The sequence below is a fragment of the Podarcis raffonei genome, chromosome 8 (genome assembly GCF_027172205.1).
Source record: "Podarcis raffonei isolate rPodRaf1 chromosome 8, rPodRaf1.pri, whole genome shotgun sequence".
NCBI classification, from domain to species: Eukaryota; Metazoa; Chordata; class Lepidosauria; order Squamata; family Lacertidae; genus Podarcis; species Podarcis raffonei.
The window spans coordinates 18,993,656-19,012,058 of NC_070609.1; the positions used below are offsets into that span (position 1 = coordinate 18,993,656).

The 18,403-nt window shown below is 44.3% G+C and overlaps 1 protein-coding gene across 3 annotated transcripts; it reads left to right on the forward strand.

Annotated features, from left to right (window-relative positions):
* Positions 1–2,730: 2,730 nt before the first annotated feature.
* On the forward strand, positions 2,731–17,185 carry LOC128418565 (FXYD domain-containing ion transport regulator 5-like). Of its 3 annotated transcripts, none has more exons than XM_053398355.1 (10): positions 2,731–2,948; positions 5,676–5,733; positions 8,719–8,793; positions 10,958–11,032; positions 12,251–12,328; positions 12,462–12,509; positions 13,289–13,330; positions 15,136–15,210; positions 15,880–15,925; positions 16,840–17,185. In XM_053398355.1, the coding sequence occupies exons 1-10, from the start codon at positions 2,901–2,903 to the stop codon at positions 16,862–16,864; spliced, it is 570 nt and encodes a 189-aa protein (XP_053254330.1). In that variant the 5' UTR covers positions 2,731–2,900; the 3' UTR covers positions 16,865–17,185. The 3 variants fall into 3 exon arrangements, with proteins under 3 accessions (XP_053254330.1, XP_053254328.1, XP_053254329.1); XM_053398353.1 differs by lacking the exon at positions 2,731–2,948 and adding an exon at positions 3,146–3,251; XM_053398354.1 differs by lacking the exon at positions 2,731–2,948 and adding an exon at positions 3,146–3,251 and having other exon boundaries at positions 12,254–12,328.
* The last annotated feature ends 1,218 nt before the right edge of the window (positions 17,186–18,403 follow it).

Sequence of the window (18,403 nt, forward strand, 5' to 3'; positions counted from 1 at the left end):
CAAACTGAGGACTGCCTCTGTCAAATACACCTGCAGCGAGATTTTGGGAAATGAGCCACAGCAGAGACTGCAGTGTCTTTATGATATATGGTTTATTTACACATTTCTAAAACCTGTAGAATTAACCTGTAGAGTTAAAGCTATGGTTTTCCCAGTAGCTATGGTTTTCCCAGTAGTGACGTATGGAAGTGTGAGCTGGACTATAAAGAAGGCTGATCGCCGAAGAATTTATGCTTTTGAATTATGGTGCTGGAGGAAACTCTTGAGAGTCCCATAGACTGCAAGAAGATCAAACCTATCCATTCTGAAGGAAATCAGCCCTGAGCGCTCACTAGAAGGACAGATCCTGAACCTGAGGCTCCAATACTTTGGCCACCTCATGAGAAGAGAAGACTCCCTGGAAAAGACCCTGATGTTGGGAAAGATTGAGGGCACAAGGAGAAGGGGACGACAGAGGACGGGATGGTTGGACAGTGTTCTCGAAGCTACCAGCATGAGTTTGAGCAAACTGTGGGAGGCTGTGGAAGACAGGAGTGCCTGGCGTGCTCTAGTCCATGGAGTCATGAAGAGTCAGACATGACTAAACGACTAAATAACAACAACAACAACTTGAGGCTATAATGGCAGGGTTCACAGCATGAACACCTCAAGAGGTTCTGGCTTCTCCCATTGCCACAGCAGCCATGGTCTTAAGCAGACCTCGGCCGTTGCTCTCAAACATTGCTATCTGCAGCACTCTGCTTATTAACTCTGTTGCAAACTCCTAATTGCAATCCTAAAACTCTAAACTAAAACACTTGCAATGTCTTTTAAGCCAACTCTCAGTTGAGGACTCTCCTTTGCAGATAAGGTTTGCCCTTGATCCTTTGTGTTGTCCTAACGGCTCATCCCCAGGCAATCGCTTCAAAAGGAAATTAGGCTGACTTAATTAGCTATTAAAACGTGATGATTCCCTAGGATTAAAGAGGTGTCTGATGCACAGCTTAATATACATGGGTCCATACCCTCCAATATTTCTCCAATGAAAATAGGGATGATCTATTTAATAATAATAGGGACACTGGTGGAGCTGTGGTCTAAACCACAGAGTCTAGGGCTTGCCGACCAGAAGGTCGGTGGTTCGAATCCCCGTGACAGGGTGAGCTCCCGTTGTTCGGTCCCAGCTCCTGCCAACCTAGCAGTTTGAAAGCACATCAAAGTGCAAGTAGATAAATAGGTACCACTCCGGCGGGAAGGTAAACTGCATTTCCGTGCGCTGCTCTGGTTCGCCAGAAGCGGCTTAGTCATGCTGAACGCATGACCTGGAAGCTGTACACTGGCTCCCTCGGCCAATAAAGCGAGATGAACACCGCAACCCCAGAGTCGTCCGTGACTGGACTTAATGGTCAAGGGTCCTTTACTTTTACCTTTTTAATAATAATAATAATAATAATAATAATAATAATAATAATAATAGCTCACCCATCTGACTGGGTTGCCCCAGCCAATCTGGGCGGCTTCCAACATACTGTATTTTTCTGTGTATAAGACTATATTTCCCCCACATTTCTAAAGTTTAAAATTGGGGGTCGTCTTATACACAGAATGTAGCAATTAATTATTTCTTAATTTTGGGCTCAAAAAATAGGAGTCATCTTATACATGGAGGCATGTTATACACAGAAAAATATGGTATACATAGAAAAACATAATAAAACATTAAACATTTTAAATCTTCCCTATACAGGACTGCCTTCAGATATCTTCTAAAGGTTGTACTGTACAGTGGTACCTCTGGATGCGAACGGGATCCGTTCCAGAGCCCCATTCACATCCTGAAGTGAACGCAACCCGCGTTCACGGGTCGCAATTTGCCACTTCCGCGCATGCGCGTGACGCCTTTTTGAGTGTCTGTGTATGTGCGAGCGGCGGAAACCGGAAGAACATGCTCCGTTACTTCCAGGTCGCCACGGAGCGCAACCCAAAAATGCTAAACCCGAAGTTACTTCAACCCGAGGTATGACTGTATAGTTATTATTTCCTTGGTTCAGGGGTTGCATAACTGCTTACCCTCCAACATTTCTCCAATGAAAATAGAGACCTCCTAAGTGGGACATTCCAGGATAAAATCAGAAACCGGGACGGCTTCTGTAAGTCCAGGACTGTCCCTTGAAACAGGGACACTTGGAGGGTCTGCGCATCTTGGTTAGATTCTAACATGAGTCTGACACACAGTTTTAACAAACAGACCTTAGTTAAATTCTAACTCTACCTTGATCAGGAATTTAGGGAGTCTTGCACCTACAAACTCATAGCAATACATAACTTGCTCAGTATTGCTTTCATTGACTGACAGAGGATTTCAGCCATGGGCCTCTCCTGTCCCAGCTGTGCCAGAAGTTGCCAGGGACCAAACCTGGGACCTTTGTTAGTTTTTCTATACTTTTCCTGCCACAAGTGTCCAACGCCCATTTCAAAAAAGAGAACCTAAGAATTTCTCTGCCAGGCTAACTGTTCTCAGTGTTCTCAAGTTCCTCTTTGAAACGTTCTGCCCCTCCAAGTTGGCACAATATTCTGGGCAAATTATGTGAATTAATGTCCGTGAAGGAGCCACGGCCTTTGTCTCACCGCTCTCCTAGCCGTGCAGAACAAAAAAATAAAAGTCTGGGTTGTGGTTTCTTTCGTTCCTCATTTGCTGCTCTGGGTTCGGTTACCGTGTCGTCATTTTACAGAGGAGCCTGTTACTTCTAAGGGAGTGCGCCATCAAAGTTTGAAACACACACACGCGCCGATGGACTCGACGTATATATACCCACACACTCAGAAATGTAAGAACACGTGCCCATGACTCACACCGCTCCCCAGGGCCAGGAAGTGGCAAGAGGAGGAAATGACTATTGGGGCCTTTCGCTCGCTTGCAGATGCCCGGCAAACGGAACGCCTGGTGGACTGTAGCATCCGCCATGAAGGTGAGTGATTCCCCCCCTCCAACTCTCCAGCATAGACCACCCAGCTCTCCCTTTTTTGTCATAAGAACCTTCTCTCCCCCTGCATCCTGTCTCTGGAACAATTTGCCGGCCAGAAAAAAATTCCTACCAGGGATTAACCCTTTGGGGTGTTGGAGTTGCCAGAAGAACCAGACCCTCTGGCTCAGGGGAAATGAAAGCCACATGGCAAAAAAAAACAAAAACAAAAAACCAGAGTCGGGAGGAAGGGAGATGGTCTCAGCGGTCAGCGAAAGTCTTGGGATTTATAGTCCAGAATCCGGACAGGCAAGCAGACACTTTTTCCTAGTTTTCACCAGCTTGCCTTTTTCATTCCATCCTTGTTTGGAAGGGTTTATTTTTTACAGAAAACTTCTTTGCTCTACGGACTTTGCCTTATATAGTTAGCAAGCTGCCTGTCTGTGTGGCCAGGGATGTCCGGCTTTCAAAGCCGTGGTTTTCAGAAGCAGAAGTCTGAGACCGGCCGGAAAGCATCAGACTTTTGGAGTTTTGGCATGTGTGCGTGCGTGACTGCGGGAGAGAAACAAACAAACAAAAAGAATTAGGTTTCCCTGAGACAAAGCTGAAAGCGTGGGGGAAGGTTGTCCGTTTTGGTGATGTTGGGACTACAGTGGATTGGAAAGGATCCAGGAGGAGAGGTTTCAAAAATAAACACCCCAAGCCAGGCTTGGGACGCAGATGGAGTGAGAGCCCCCCCCCAACTAGGTTTTTGGTAAACTCCCAATAGGCTCCTCTGTAGGACGTTGGCGGGCTGACAGCCCAGAGCTGCCTCCTCAGGCGGCTGCATCATGGCTCTCACATCCTTTGGAGCAGTGTGAGCACAAGCCACAAGGTCTTCGGCAGTTGGAGGGGAAATGCCTGTATATTTCCAGCTCCACAGACGGGATGTTGAGAGGCCTCAAAACCTCAGCAGAGCTTCTGAATTTAGAACAGTGGCGGACAACATGTAGGGTTCTTTCTCTCTCTGGGTGTGGTGCTTGTATTGTTGCTTTATTCCCTGAGGCCTTTTTATCAATTATTTTCAAAATAGTGGACGTGTGCCGTGGGACATTTCATTTGTATTTGGTGCTGCTGCAGTGAAATCTTAAAACTTGGGCAGGAGGGAGAGGTACCGGTAATTGAATTTGTTTATGCTGTTACAGGAGAATACATTTCCCCTATACTCTGTGGCTGTTTTACTGGGAGATCTAAATTGTTGTTATCATAGTCCCATATGTTAAAGTTTATATTGCTAAAGTTGCTAAAGTTTATTTTGATGTATCTACTTGTTATCAGTGCTGGTCTAAAATGTGAGGTTTTTTTATTTTTTTTAAAAACCTGTTTCTTTTGTAATGGACTTTTATATTTGTGGGCTGTTGTGAACCGCTTAGCGATTACAGTGGTACCTCAGGTTAAGTATTTAATGGAGGTCCATTCTTAACCTGAAACTGTTCTTAACCTGAAGCACCACTTTAGCTAATGGGGCCTCCTGCTGTCGCCGCGCCGCCAGAGCACAATTTCTGTTCTCATCCTGAAGCAAAGTTCTTAACCTGAAGCACTATTTCTGGGTTAGCAGAGTCTGTAACCTGAAGCGTATGTAACCTGAAACGTATGTAACCCGAGGTACCACTGTATCTTTGAAATATAAAGTGCTGTATAAATTAGCAGAGGAAAGAAATAACAAAAAATCAGTTTTAAACATGCACAAGATGGCATTTATTTGTTTAAAGAAACATATATACTCTGCTTTTCACTTCATCTGGGTCTCAAAGCAGGTTATACAGAATAAAAATGTAAGATCTACAAACTTCAAAACGTAGTTTGAAACGTTGGAGGAGCAAGCATCAGAACAACACTCATAGTGCAAAAACCTCCTGAAATAAAACAGTTCTAACTTGCTGCCTGAAAGTTAGTGGGGACAATTCTAATGTGAAATTATGAATGTGTACACACTCTCTCTTTAAAGCCTGTTTGAAGCACCTTCTTTCCCTCAAAGATTTCTGGCCACTGTAGTTTGCTAAGGGGTGCTGGGAGTTGCAACTCTGTGACTACGGTTAACTACAGTGCCCAGAACTCTTTGAAGGAAAGTACATCTTCCAAAGGCATTTTATAGGTATAGAGAATACACAGCATAATTTGCCTGTTAAGCCACTGCAACACTCAGGGGTGTATCGTTCCTCACCCCCGGTTGGTGGCTATATTTATCTCTGTTGTATGAAAAATAACGTGGGAGTTGATTTTAAGCTGGGGAAATGACAGAACCCTGAGTCTGATTCTATGGCGTAAAGAAGCTATGGCCATCAGTGAAAATAATGAAAATAAATGGCAATAGATCTAAAGAAGGTTGTGTGCTTTTTGTAGAATTAGATCCTGGTTCATTGGAATGCTAAATGCATAGTAGTAGTAGTAGCAGCAGTAGTAGCATTGAATCTTCTACAGTCCATCAATCAAGCCTCACCACAAGAGCAATGAACGCACGTGTCCAGACACATGCCTCTCAAACACTGGTATGGTTTCCTTGGCCTCTGTAAGGGTAATTGAGTCAGTGTTTTGTTGGCTGGGGGATCTGTGCATCAGTTCCAGCTGTGACTCTGTCCTGTTTTGGTTCACACAGTGGAGAAGCAGTTGCTACTCAGAGCATTCAGTGTTGGTGCTATGGGGCACAATCTGAACTAGGGTCACGATGGCTGAATTTGTGTCTGTCTTTTCCAGCTCTTTGTCTTTCTGCTGCTTGTCTGTGTGAGCCTCAGTGGTCCTGTAGATGCTCAAGGTAAGATTCTCCCTCTTCAGTGTGTTAGTCCAGGTGTGCATTCAAACTTCTGCCTCCATGACATTATCCAGTTGTGAGTTTACACCCCCAAAGTTCTCTATGAGCTGCAGCCTTTCCACCTTAGCACCTAGTGTCCTCTAGGTGTTTTGAACTACAGTTCCCACCATCCCCAACTAGTATGGCCAGAGAAGAAGGGAGCTGTGGTCCAACATTATATGGAGGGCATCAGATTGGGGAAGGCTGTCCTAGCAGAAATGCACAAGTCATCTGGAGTTATGGTTTAGCAAATCCATCATTTCTGCCCATTGCCTACATTGGTTGGGGCTTGTGGGAACTGAGGTCTAACAGCACCTACAGAGCACCCTGTTGCCTAACCCTGGTCTGGAGGCACAAGTGGCCTCCTAGAATATGGAAGCCATCCTTTCCCACTTTGCCCATCAGCTGGCAGATTTCAACATTAGCGCCACCCCTATCTTTTGGAGACAAATGACTGGGACATTTGGGCAAACGTAGCGAAGAAATACTGTTGTGAAATATTTCCCCCTGCCAATTAAAAATAATTATCCTCAAATAAGGCAAAACATATGCCGGCATTTCCGAGAATCCAGAAATGCCATGGCGACTGTTTCTCAGCCCAGTCATCCCTTCCTGCATGTGCTGCGGAGGCAGAGCAACAGACCCTCCAGCTGCTTGGGCGCTTTCAGTCGCTGCAAATTGCAACAAGCTGCTTAAGGGAACTGCCAAGAGCGACGACTTCCTCTAAGCTTAGCTTCCATTATCTGAATGTGTCAATAAAGGTGCTCCAAGCTAGGTTTGGGCCTTGAAGTAGGCACTGATCCTTCTGGAGGGACCTCCTCAGACGGTGCTCCTGGCGGTTTTCGAGTTCTGTAATCCAGGGTGAGGGAGAACAAAAGCTAATCTTCCCTCCCCCTCCCCTTTTTATGAAGATTACCTGCTCTGGATCCCACAGCTAATTCTCCCCTGGTCTCCTCGCTGGCCCAAATAGGACTCATTTAGCCAGCTAGCCCTGGTGGTCATCTAATGTTTATTGGATGGATTCCCCCTCTAAATTGATTTTTGAATTCTGAATTTATTGTCATTCATGTTTTATACTGTATTTTATGCTGTTTTTTGTTGCATCAATTAAGTGTTTTAAATTTGTTGTTAGCTGCCCTGAGCCCAGTTTTCTGAACTGGGAAGGGCAGGGTATAAATAAAAATTTATTTATTATTATTATTAAATAAATGACATGTGAGAACAAATCATTAAAGTTCAGGGAATGCCAATTGTGGGGTGTAACATAACTGAAGCAGTCAAATACAACATTTCCTGTTTGCCCAGAATGGACACACAGGAGAATGTTGCTCCAGCCAGGAGGACTTCCTGTCACACCTGTGTGACCAGGTAGATGGGTGTGACCCTGGCAGACCCTATAAAAGGGCTTGTCACGCAGCCATCTTCCTCTTTTGGCTGTTTTGCTCCTTTGCTTCTCTTTTGCTCTTTTACCATCTTCTGCTGGCTCTTAGCCAGCAGCAAGTGGCTCATCCTTTCAGAGGATGTAAGCCACAAGGTGGAAAGTCTGAGGCCTAGCTCAGACTTCTTTTCTCTACAACTGTAAATGTAACCACAAGATGAAGCCTGCCTTCAGGACAATACTGTGAACTGAATGTAAGCAAAGTTTACTGTTACCTTTAATGAAGACTGTTGTATTATTGTTTTAAGAGGGAAACATAAGAGGAAACTGACCAGGAACAATCCAGATTGGACAAACCAGACTGGATTGCTTAACTCAAATGATTCTCACAAATCCATCAGCTAGCTTCCAGCAATGTGCAAGGGAACATGCTCTGCTACTTACTCACAAACGTGAGTGAGGAGAGATAATATTTAAACAACATTTCTTCTCCTACCTTTCCTCAACATTCACACACCAATATGGTGCCTGTCTGAAGTTTGGGATTACATCTCCCATTAGTGCCCACCACTGGCCATGTTGGCTGATGGGGATTGTAGTCCAAAAATGTTGGATACCCCTGTTTTAGTTCTTAAGTTTTATCTTGTAGCTGTTACTTTATGTTACTTTATGCTATTTTGAAACCAATCAAGTGCCTTTATTTATTATCGTTGCAAAGTGTTTGCGGTGAGGAAAGCAGAGAGATGTAGTAATGCCTTGCCATGTTCAATTGCATGGGCTGACTTGAAAACATTGCTGAAAAACACGTGGAGGATCCAGACCGTGGCTGGCTTCTGCCTAGAGAGCAGGGAGAAGCTGGATTCAGTTTGCAATTAAAGGCAAACTTAACTGATTCATATTTTCTGAAGCAATATGGGACCCAAAACACAGCCATCTTTCAAAATTCACATTTCTCTTGATTTTGCAACGCAGTTTTCCAGCCAAGTATCATGTACAAAAATCTCAGCATAGAAGCCTGCTGGATGATATTGGGCCAGTCACTTAGTCTACCTCACAGGGCTGTTGCAAGGATAAAATGGACTGCAGGGGGTGGGAGAACCACTTCTGCGAGCTTCTTGCAGAAAGCCTGGGATAAACATGTACAAAAGAAATATTTTGCTGTTCATGCACGGAAAGGACTTCAACCCACTGCATTCTTGCTTTCATTCCAGCAAATGAAATGGATCTTGGGTTTGGATTTTGCTGAGAAGCATGCACTTTCAAACAAAAATTTGTGCATTTCCTTTTTGGTCGGTCATCAACAACTATAAGTCTGAAAACCAGTCTTTGTTTTGTTGAACGCAGCCCTTGGCCCTTAAGACTTTAGATTTTGCTTAAACTGATGTCAGCCAGTTGGTTGGACTCCAACTCCCATCATCCCTGACCTTTGGCCATGCTGACTGTGGATGATGGGAGTTGGAATTGAACAACATCTGGAGGGGCCCCAGATTCCCTAGCTATGCTGACACATCATCAGGCTAACTCTGCATGCTCAGAAGGATATTTATGCAAGCTTGTGGCTTTGGTTTCAGGTACCTCATCCCCACTTGTAGGGCAGGAGGCAGATGGCAATAGAACCACAACTGAGTCCTTTTTGCCTTCCACAGGTAAGTTTTGTTTGTTTAGTCATTTAGTCGTGTCCGACTCTTTGTGACCCCATGGACCAGAGCACACCAGGCACTCCTGTCTTCCACTGTCTCCCGCAGTTTGGTCAAACTCATGCTGCTAGCTTCGAGAACACTGTCCAACCATCTCATCCTCTGTCGTCCCCTTCTCCTTGTGCCCTCCATCTTTCCCAACATCAGGGTCTTTTCCAGGGAGTCTTCTCTTCTCATGAGGTGGCCAAAGTACTGGAGCCTCAGCTTCAGGATCTGTCCTTCCAGTGAGCACTCAGGGCTGATTTCCTTCAGAATGGATAGGTTTGATAGGATAGGACAGGTAAGTTTTACAGTTCTGCAAATGACTAGCCATACCTGGACCTTCCCAAAAGGCGTGGTGATGCATTCATAATGCAGCCAAACAAACAAACAAACAAACACCAAATCACTTTGCTGCCAACATCTGCCTGCCCCTTCAAAAGCACTTATGTTCTTTATTAGTTAAAGGTCAACAGTATCAGTTTTGAACCCCCTGCCCCTGGGAGGGAAATAAAGCTAATGTAGTATGTGTGACTTTGAACAGAGAAAAATAGCAGGCAGGGCAAGGGTTAAAGGCTCCCTCCTGATGCTCCTTCTCCATTCTAAAAGCTGCCCCCAAAGCTGCTTTTCATTTTATTAAAAATAAATAAATAAATGCAACCAACAATGGTGCAGTGTTGTAGTTTTAGACTTTTAACTAAATAGTCTTCTGAGGAGGACCAATGATCTTCTTCTTTTTCTTCTATTACATTTATTACCAGCCATTAAAGTCCCATCATATAAAAGAATAGATAAATAGATAAGGAGGAAGTGTAGGTGTTCATTTCAAGGGTTAAGCTAATACTTTATTGAAATATACTCAGAGTCGAGTGTGGATTTCATGCTCTTTATTCAGCTCATAGTAGTGAGGAATGGGGATGTTTCCCTGAACTGTCTGCTTTATATACATTATTTACATAACGGGCCCCACGTGATTGGCTAATTCCGGGATTCTCCTGTAGGCCAATCAGGATTCACTTCCACCTAGAGTTGGATTGGGTGGCTCCTGCGGACCAATCAGACTGCTGCATTCTGGATTCTATTGTTCTAGGACCAATCAGACTGCTGCAATTTGGATCCTATTCAACTCAGTACATAACATTTATATTAGAGCCGAAGGCAGGAAGGGTAGGGAGATGGCAAGTAATAAGAAACTTGACCTCCTTTACTGAGCACAGTAAGAGAAACTTGCTGTTCCCAAATAAATATAATGGCTTTACAAAGTATTGAAATGATTGACTATTTGGATTTTTCTGATGATCTTTGGTTAGAATTAATTTTATTGCTTATACTTGCTTTTATCATTTCATTACCTTGTATACATACCAAATGCAATTTACAATGTTTCCCCATCCTCCTAAAGTTTTGTGGGTTTTGTTTACATGTAAAGAAAGTGAAATTTGGAATGTTACAAGTCTTGGTTGCATAGCTGATTTGCACTTCAAGGGGGAAATACCTTGGTACGTTTTTTTTCAGTTGCTTGTCAACTTTGTTACGGCTGCTTGTTGATTCTTACTGTGGACTCGCAACTTGCAAAACATACCTAATTTATAACAGCATATATATTGTCGCATGCAACCCCAACTGGTTTCCTTAAAATGAGGGACAGTCTTTAGAAGACATGGTTTATTTACACATATCGACAACCTGAGCCTATGATGGAAGGGCTCATGGCATTAACACCCCAAGAAGATATTTCTTCTCCCATAGCTGAAACCTGGAATTCATGCAGAAAACAAATTGTAAGGTGTTGTGGAAATGTGGGAGACCTGAACTTAAGATTTGGAAAATAAGACACCAGGAGAACCTGAAAAATGCCATATTCGCCCATCCCATTGTCGCTGTGGGCCCGGTGGTTTTTGGAAGGTTCTTGAAACAGTATGAAAGTCTGCAGAACTTGTTTGGCCAGAGGCATAAATGGGATGTGTGTACAAACCACCAGCTTCAATCGGTTGTTATAAAGACATAGGAGTTCTGCCCTCCATGTTGACATCTGGCCACCTGCAATCGGTAGAAAGCAGTGTAGCACTCGAGGGAGAGGACTTGCAGATCTTTCTAACCCAACATTTCTTCTCTATATCCTGGTCTTCTATAGCAGAGGAGCCAGAGGCTGAAAATATGACGGCAAGCCCTCTGAATTTCCAGCAACGGGAGAATGCATCACTAAGGGGTATGTGGCTGAGATCATCCTTGGGTTGGAATCCTTCCATAATTCCATGGATATTTGTGCAAGATAAATAAGACAAGACCAGAACTTCTACCTGCAAATATTGTCAAATTTAAAAGGATGTTTAATTCCACCCTATTGGCATGAAGGATGACTGTGTGTGTGTATATATATATATATGTGTGTGTGTGTGTGTATGTATATATATATATATATATATATATGTTGCAATACAATAGTGCAATAGTGGTAGATTTATACTGGACCATCCACACATCATTCCAATTTATCAGTTGTGCTGTGGTGCTCACAAAACCTCCCTGCAAACAAATCAGAATGAATGTTCACTAAATACCCAATGAATGAATGTTCACTAAATACCCAACACCATCTAATCTCCCGGTAGCGAAATCAGGATGAATGTTCAATAAACCACTTGCCAGGAAGGGAAAATCTTAGACAACATTTATGCTTGTATGTTGCAACCGGGATGGGGGACTTGTGGCCCTCCTACAGATGTTGCAGGACTTCAACTCTCACCAGCCCCAGCCAGCATGGCCTGTGTTTGGGGATCATGGGAGTTGTAGTCCAACAACTGGTCAGGGTGGGTTCAGGCTCACCATTCCCACAGCCTGTGTGTGAGTTGTAAATCATACGTAATAGTGAAAATGGCCTACCCAAATTCTCCACCCTTGTCGTGAGCAGAGGGGGGACATTTCAGTCAGTAGAGAACGTGACTCTTAATCTCAGGGACATGGGTTCGAGCACGTTGGGCAAAAAGATTCCTGCATTGCAAGGGGTTGAGCTAGATGGCCCTTTGGGCCCCTTCCAACTTGACAATTCTCCACGGATGGGGCAGAATTCTCCCAACAGTTCAAACAACATTCCCACTCTGCCCCTGGCAACCTCTGTTTCTCAAGCCCATTGAAAAAGGCATAAGTCATTCTGCCCAATAGCTTTTGGGGTAGGGTGACCATTTAGCATTTGCTGGGCAAAGGGTCTTATGTTTTGCCAATGACTCACCATTATCAAACAAACCAGGCCATTATCAGACTTTTGCTTCTTCATGACCCACCCCCAGAGAGCCATTGCTAGTCTGGTCTCATGAGGAAGCTAGCAACATCAGAACTGGCAAGGAAAGTTGTAGGGCCAGGAGACTGAAATTATCTACAAGGGGATTTCATCCTAGCTCCAATGTAACACTCTTTTCTTAACATGCAGTAGAAGAGACGTCTGTAGCTGAAGTGGAGAAAACTAAAGGCATCACCCCTAGCAGTGTGAGCTTCACCAGTGCTGCAGGTGAGCATAAGAACCATGGACCACCCATGAGGGGAGGTGGGCAGAGAGAGGGAACAATCAGAAAGAGTTTGCTTTGCCACATCCAAAAGAATGGAACCAGCTCACCTGTCTCCTTCTGCGTTTTCTTTTCCAGAAGTTACCCAAGCTCAACAGCCATCTGTAGACCAGAGGAGGAGAACAGGTATGTAGAAGGCAAAAGACAAATCCATGTTCCGTGTACAGAAGTTGAGGGACTGGAAGATGAACCTTAATTCAACACCAACAACAGAATAGTGTCCTTTAAGTGAGGGCAGCAGGATAATTATGAGGGTGCAGGACAGGCTATGTGGCACAAACAGTTCCTGCCCCAACCAAAGGCTATGGCCAGTGGTTCAGGAAGGTGCCCTTTGCCAGTATTTGCTGCTTGAGCAGTCCCCTCATTCTGCTCTCCTGCCGTTAATCCCCATATTACAGGAATATAATTTTTAAGTACACAAACTTCTGCAAATATCAGGGATTTTGCCAAGACGAAACCAATGCCTTCAAGGAACTGCAGGCCAGCGGTGGGCAGGGCTGGAGTTAAAAGTGGGTAGGACCAGAAGCAAAAGTGGGCAGTCACTTGGTGTGACTCTCACTTCCGTACAGAAGGCTATATAGCCCAGCCACACAAAAGCTAGAGATTTCCTCATGCACTGCAAACACTTTTCTCCATCCTTCCACCAGGCAAGCAAGAGGCATTATCACATTTCAAGCACACATCTGAAGCAGACAAAAGTACTCATGCAGGGTGCAGCGCAGGGGTGGGGTGGGGTGTGGCCTAGGAGAGGGCCAGATTGAGGGGCTTGGAGGGGCACATTTAGCCTGTAGGTCTGAGTTTCCCCACCTCTGCTGTGGCAGGAGGAGCAAACATGACCTCTCCTTCCCCATAATGGCAAGCCAGGCTTATTTCTCAACTATCTCACATTCCTTCTTTTTTAACAGATGTTTGGAAGGTAGATTACCAAGAGAATGTTTTCCATTATGGTGAGTCTCAACAAGCTGGAAACAGACCATTGTGTTGCATGCCACCCCCATTTCCGAGTGGTGGGGATTCTAGGGGTTCCAGGTGCTAATCCAGGACTTGTGTTTCCTTTTGGGAATGAGGCATAGCAGAAACACTGGTGTCTTTATCATATATGGTTTGCTTACACATGTATACAACCTGAGCCTACACTGGAAGGGTTCACAGCATTAATAGCCCGGAAGGGTCTTGTTTCTCCCATAGCCACAGCCTTCGATTTAAACAGAAATGAAACATTTCCCTCTGATCCTCCCTCCAGTTTGTTGCTTTACTTCTAGGTTACATCACTGCAAACTCAACTCCAGACTCAGGCTTTGTCTTTCTAACTATCTCTGATATCACCCATTTGTCTTCTCGCAAAGAGCCTCCTTCTTTTGTTCTCTTAATGGCCCATCACCCAGGTGATCACCCCAGCACAGGAAGCCAGCCTGGCTTATATTTTAACACTTGCTGAATCCAGGGGTTAGAAGGATCTCGCAGACAGCCTACTTCCTCCCCCTCAAACTCATAACAATAGATACTTTTTCAGATACTTAAAAGGGGCTTTCAGTGAAAGTTGGTTTCTCCTGAGATGTTTACTCATCTCACTATTGTCATCCATTAAGAGGTAATGCAGACCTTCGCACCTTTGGAAAACTTGCACAACTCAACTGAACAGAGGAGACAGTGGGACAAAAGAAATAGGGGTGTACACCATAGGAAGAAGTGCTTCTCTCTTTTGAGCTCTCTTAAATTCCATTATCTGGTTGTGTACACAGTAGACCTTTGAAACACATTTGAGTACATTTCCGCGCCTCAGATAATTCTGGGTACCAGTTTGTCAAGAGTTGCTGGGAACTGCACCACTGTGAGAGATAAATTATGGTGCCCAGAATTCTTTGAGGGAAAGAATGTGCTTTCCTTAGAAGAATAGTTTGCACACAGCTGTAGCCAACATTCCCTGGTCACTGAGCATGCTCAGATTTCACTGGCCTGTTTAGGGTTTGCTCACCCCTACATTCTTTTTGTATTTATGGAAACCTTGGGGGTTCTCCCAAACCTCCTTGATCTTCTTGTTTGTGGCTAGAGCAGTTTTGGCTACTTAAAGAAACAACACTCATCTCCCAACTCTGGAAACAGAGTGAAGGAATGGCGATGTACCCATTCCTGTTTACACCCAGTGCACTCCAACTGCTACTTTGGCTTACATTGTGTGTACATCATTTCCCAAAAGAATAAGAGGTGTGCTGGCTGCAGATTAAACAGGAGTGTGTACACTGTTGCACATGGCTTTTTCAGGGGGAACTCACAGGAACTCAGTAGAACTAGGGAGGGTTTCATGGTGAGTTCCGGCACTTCTTTTTCTAGGGGGGAAAAAAGCACTGCTGTTGTACTATATTTTGGTTCCTTCCTGCTCCCCACCAGCTTTGATCCTAATTGAGAAAAAGAACAAGCTTGCTGTATTTTGAGCTGCTAATTTGTACACAGCTTTAGTGTGTACAGTGGCGCCTCGGGTTACATACTCTTCAGGTTACATACGCTTCAGGTTACAGACTCCGCTAACCCAGAAATAGTGCTTCAGGTTAAGAACGTTGCTTCAGGATGAGAACAGAAATCGTGCTCTGGCGGTGAGGTGGGAGCAGGAGGCCCCATTAGCTAAAGTGGTGCTTCAGGTTAAGAACAGTTTCAGGTTAAGTACGGAACTCTGGAACGAATTAAGTACTTAACCTGAGGTACCACTATACTTCAGGTTTGCATTAAATGCCTGCTTTTCTTAATACCCTTGCAGATTACTATTCCCTGCGCAAGGGGGGCTTGATAGCTGCTGCCATCCTCTTCATTCTTGGCATTCTCATTCTCACCTGTAAGTATGAGCAACTGGGATGAGTGGAGCTGCTTTGAGTTCTCTCCCTAAATGTGGGTGGCAAAAGAGTGGAGAAGTAGAAGAATAATTGTGCCTGGATATTCACATAATCGCCCCTCTCCTCTCCTCATCTGAGACTTTATTAAGGGCTCATCCACACTTTGCTTGTCCCAAGCCTAGAAAGCACAAGACCATGCAGTTTTCAGCATGTCCCATTCTTTCTAGACACAGGTCCAAGTGGTTTTCTGTTCACCCTGCTGCCTTCCCAGGGAAAACCTGCTCTTTACCACTGAATCGGAGCAAATATCAATCCACGGAAAACCTGGCTGACGTTTGCTTCGATTCAGCAGTAAAGAGCAGGTTTCCCGAGGGGAAAGTGGCGGGGGAAGTCGAAGTGTGGACAAGCCCTAAGTAATAAGTGCACGACTGATAACTGGGATCTGCAAAACTCAAAGCAAATCCTGCACTCAACAGCTGCTTAGAGGCACTGTGCTTCCTCCAGCCCTGCCCGCCCCCATGCTAATAGTATGTCTTTTGTATCTGGCAGCAGGATCTGGTAGATCTTAGGAGGGGGCTAGAGAGGGGAGGCTGAAGGACTGGGTTCAGAAAATGGGCCTTTACACTAGGAGGAAGAGTTCAGAAAACGGTTTGTTCTCTCTCTACTTTCAGGTGGGAAAAATGGAAAATCTCGATGCAGAGGGAAGAAGCGGACAAGGTGAGCGACGCCTTCCCACCCACCCATTCCTGTTTCCTTATCTCTAATTAATTCCATCTTTTGAAAGTCCAAATGCTGGAATATGAATGCAGCCCACGTATTTGTAATTAAGGTGTCACTATTTGTGGGAGGGATCAAAATGCATACTGGAACTTTGGGGCTGCCTACACACTAATCTTATATTTATCTAGATTGATTATGGATGTACAAGGGTGGTTGGGGCTACTTGATATGCATTTGAAAACTCTCCCCTTCATTAGGTTATCCAAGCCTTTTCTCCCTACCCATACCCCAGGTGAAAAAAGAAGAAACTGGTGATTGTCATCTTGTTCACTGGTCCACCAACGCTGTCATTGGTCGGGGGGGGGGGAGACACCCATCTCCCCGTTGCTGGAACCATCTGCATCTGGTTTTTTTAATGAACAGGAAGTGAAAAATCAATCTGCAACAAGCTTTTATTTTCAGAATGAAAGCAGTTTCTCAAGAAGCGCAAAGAAATCCGCAATCGATCTAGATTGTGCATGGATTTTGCAGCAAAGGCAAGCCCTCGGTCTCCATTGATTCTAGAATGAGTTGGCTTGGCCTGTCATTAGCTGTGGGGCAACCTAATGTTGGGCTCCCTGATTTCTGCTCCCCCAGTCCCAATGGACACCCATAAACACTGGGCGCAACATTATCTAACATTGCTGCACACAGATCAGAACAAAAGCTCGTTAAATAGCCAATGCCATCTCATCTCCCTGTAAACAAATCAGGAGGCATGTTCAATGAAATGGCTGCTTGACAGTGCCTGAACCTCTGCGTATGCTTTGTGCAAGCGAATCAGGATGAATACTCAGTAAATAAATCACCCCGAGGAGCCTAACGTGTATTCTCATATTCCTTGCCCTGATCCCTGTTTCCTTTCTTTACAGGAACTACGACGTGACACCAGCCTGAAGCCATCTCCTATCCTCTGGAGGACTGCACTGATTGGGAGGAGCAGGGCGGGGTGGGTGGGGCTGCTTTGATTGACAGACCTGCTTTGACAGATCGTAATGTAACCCGTTATCCCCCAATAGGGGAGCACTCCCTTAGCTCCCCCACCCCAAATCCATCCATCCTCTGCCTGACACATCCTGGTTTGTCCTCCATTTGCTCCCACAACCTCCGTCCATTTTTCTTGGCCTACAAGAAGTGTTGCCTTTTCTCGTGTTACAACTGCAACAAAAGTTGCGTTTTCATTACATTAAACCAGCCTCGCTGTAGAACAAGAACATTTGTGAATTCTTTGTACTTTCCCTTGTGCATCCTGAGGCTGGGGAGGGAGATGCTGCCTGTATCTGAGGGCCTGGCTGTCGACACTCCAGGCCAAGAAAAACCCTACGGTCCTCCATCTGCGCCAAGAAGTCTCAAATTCTGTACTTGCAATAAATTTTTGGCGTGGCTTGTTTTTTCTACATTTACTGGCTGTATTTGATTTCATGCTTTCGTTGGCATCTTATATGCAGCCATGTTCTAAGAGAAGTCATCGTGCCAGAGGGATATTGCTGCTCCCAGTGCCATGAACTGTCAGCAAAATATTCATGGTGTTGCAACTGGCTCCATTTACCTGTGAGGACCCAATTTCCTGGCTTTGTAAAGACCAACATTACACTGCTGCTGCTTTTTTGTTTGTTTTTTGTTCTTCGTAGAGAGAGAGAGAGATTTTTTAAAATAGTTTTTATTTGATTTTACAAATTGATTCACACAGATAATATTATTACAAGTATTAAAATTTGCATATGATTCTTCTGAATCTCAAGACTTCCCTCCTTCGTTCCGTGGGTTCTTTAAATAACTATATATATATTTTTAAAAACCTGTATATTATACGTCCATCAATTTACCATCCTCCATTATATCCAAAATCTCTGTATCATTGCAAGAGTTATTTAAAGCCTGCCAAAGAGTTCAAGTGTTTACAGTGGTCTTTCAAATGCAATATAAATTTGTTCCATTCCTTGCTGAAATTTTGATTCTCCTGATTTCTGATTTTCCCGGTTAATCTTGCCATCTCTGCATAGTCCAATAATTTCATCTGCCAGTCCGCCCTAGTAGGTAACTTGTCGTCTTTCCAACTATGGGCAAGAATCATCCTTGTGGTTGTTGTAGCGTACAAAAACAGTCTTTATAGTTCCTTCGGTATCTCTGCACCTATAATTCCTAACAAAAAGGCTTCTGGCTTTTTAACAAAAGTTATTTTAAACATTTGTTTTGCAGTTCATTATATATAATTTCCCAGAATTCCTTTATCACTTTACAGTTCCACCACATATGATAAAATATGCTGCTGCTGCTTATGTTTGTTTTCTTAATCACTTTTATTATTTATTCGCTTCCATTATCACTGCATTTGTATCCTCCCCAGAGCTCAAGGTGGCATCTAAATTATAACAACTATGTAAATCCCTGAGTGGGGATTTGAACCCTGGTCTCCTCCTTCTTCATCCAGCGCTC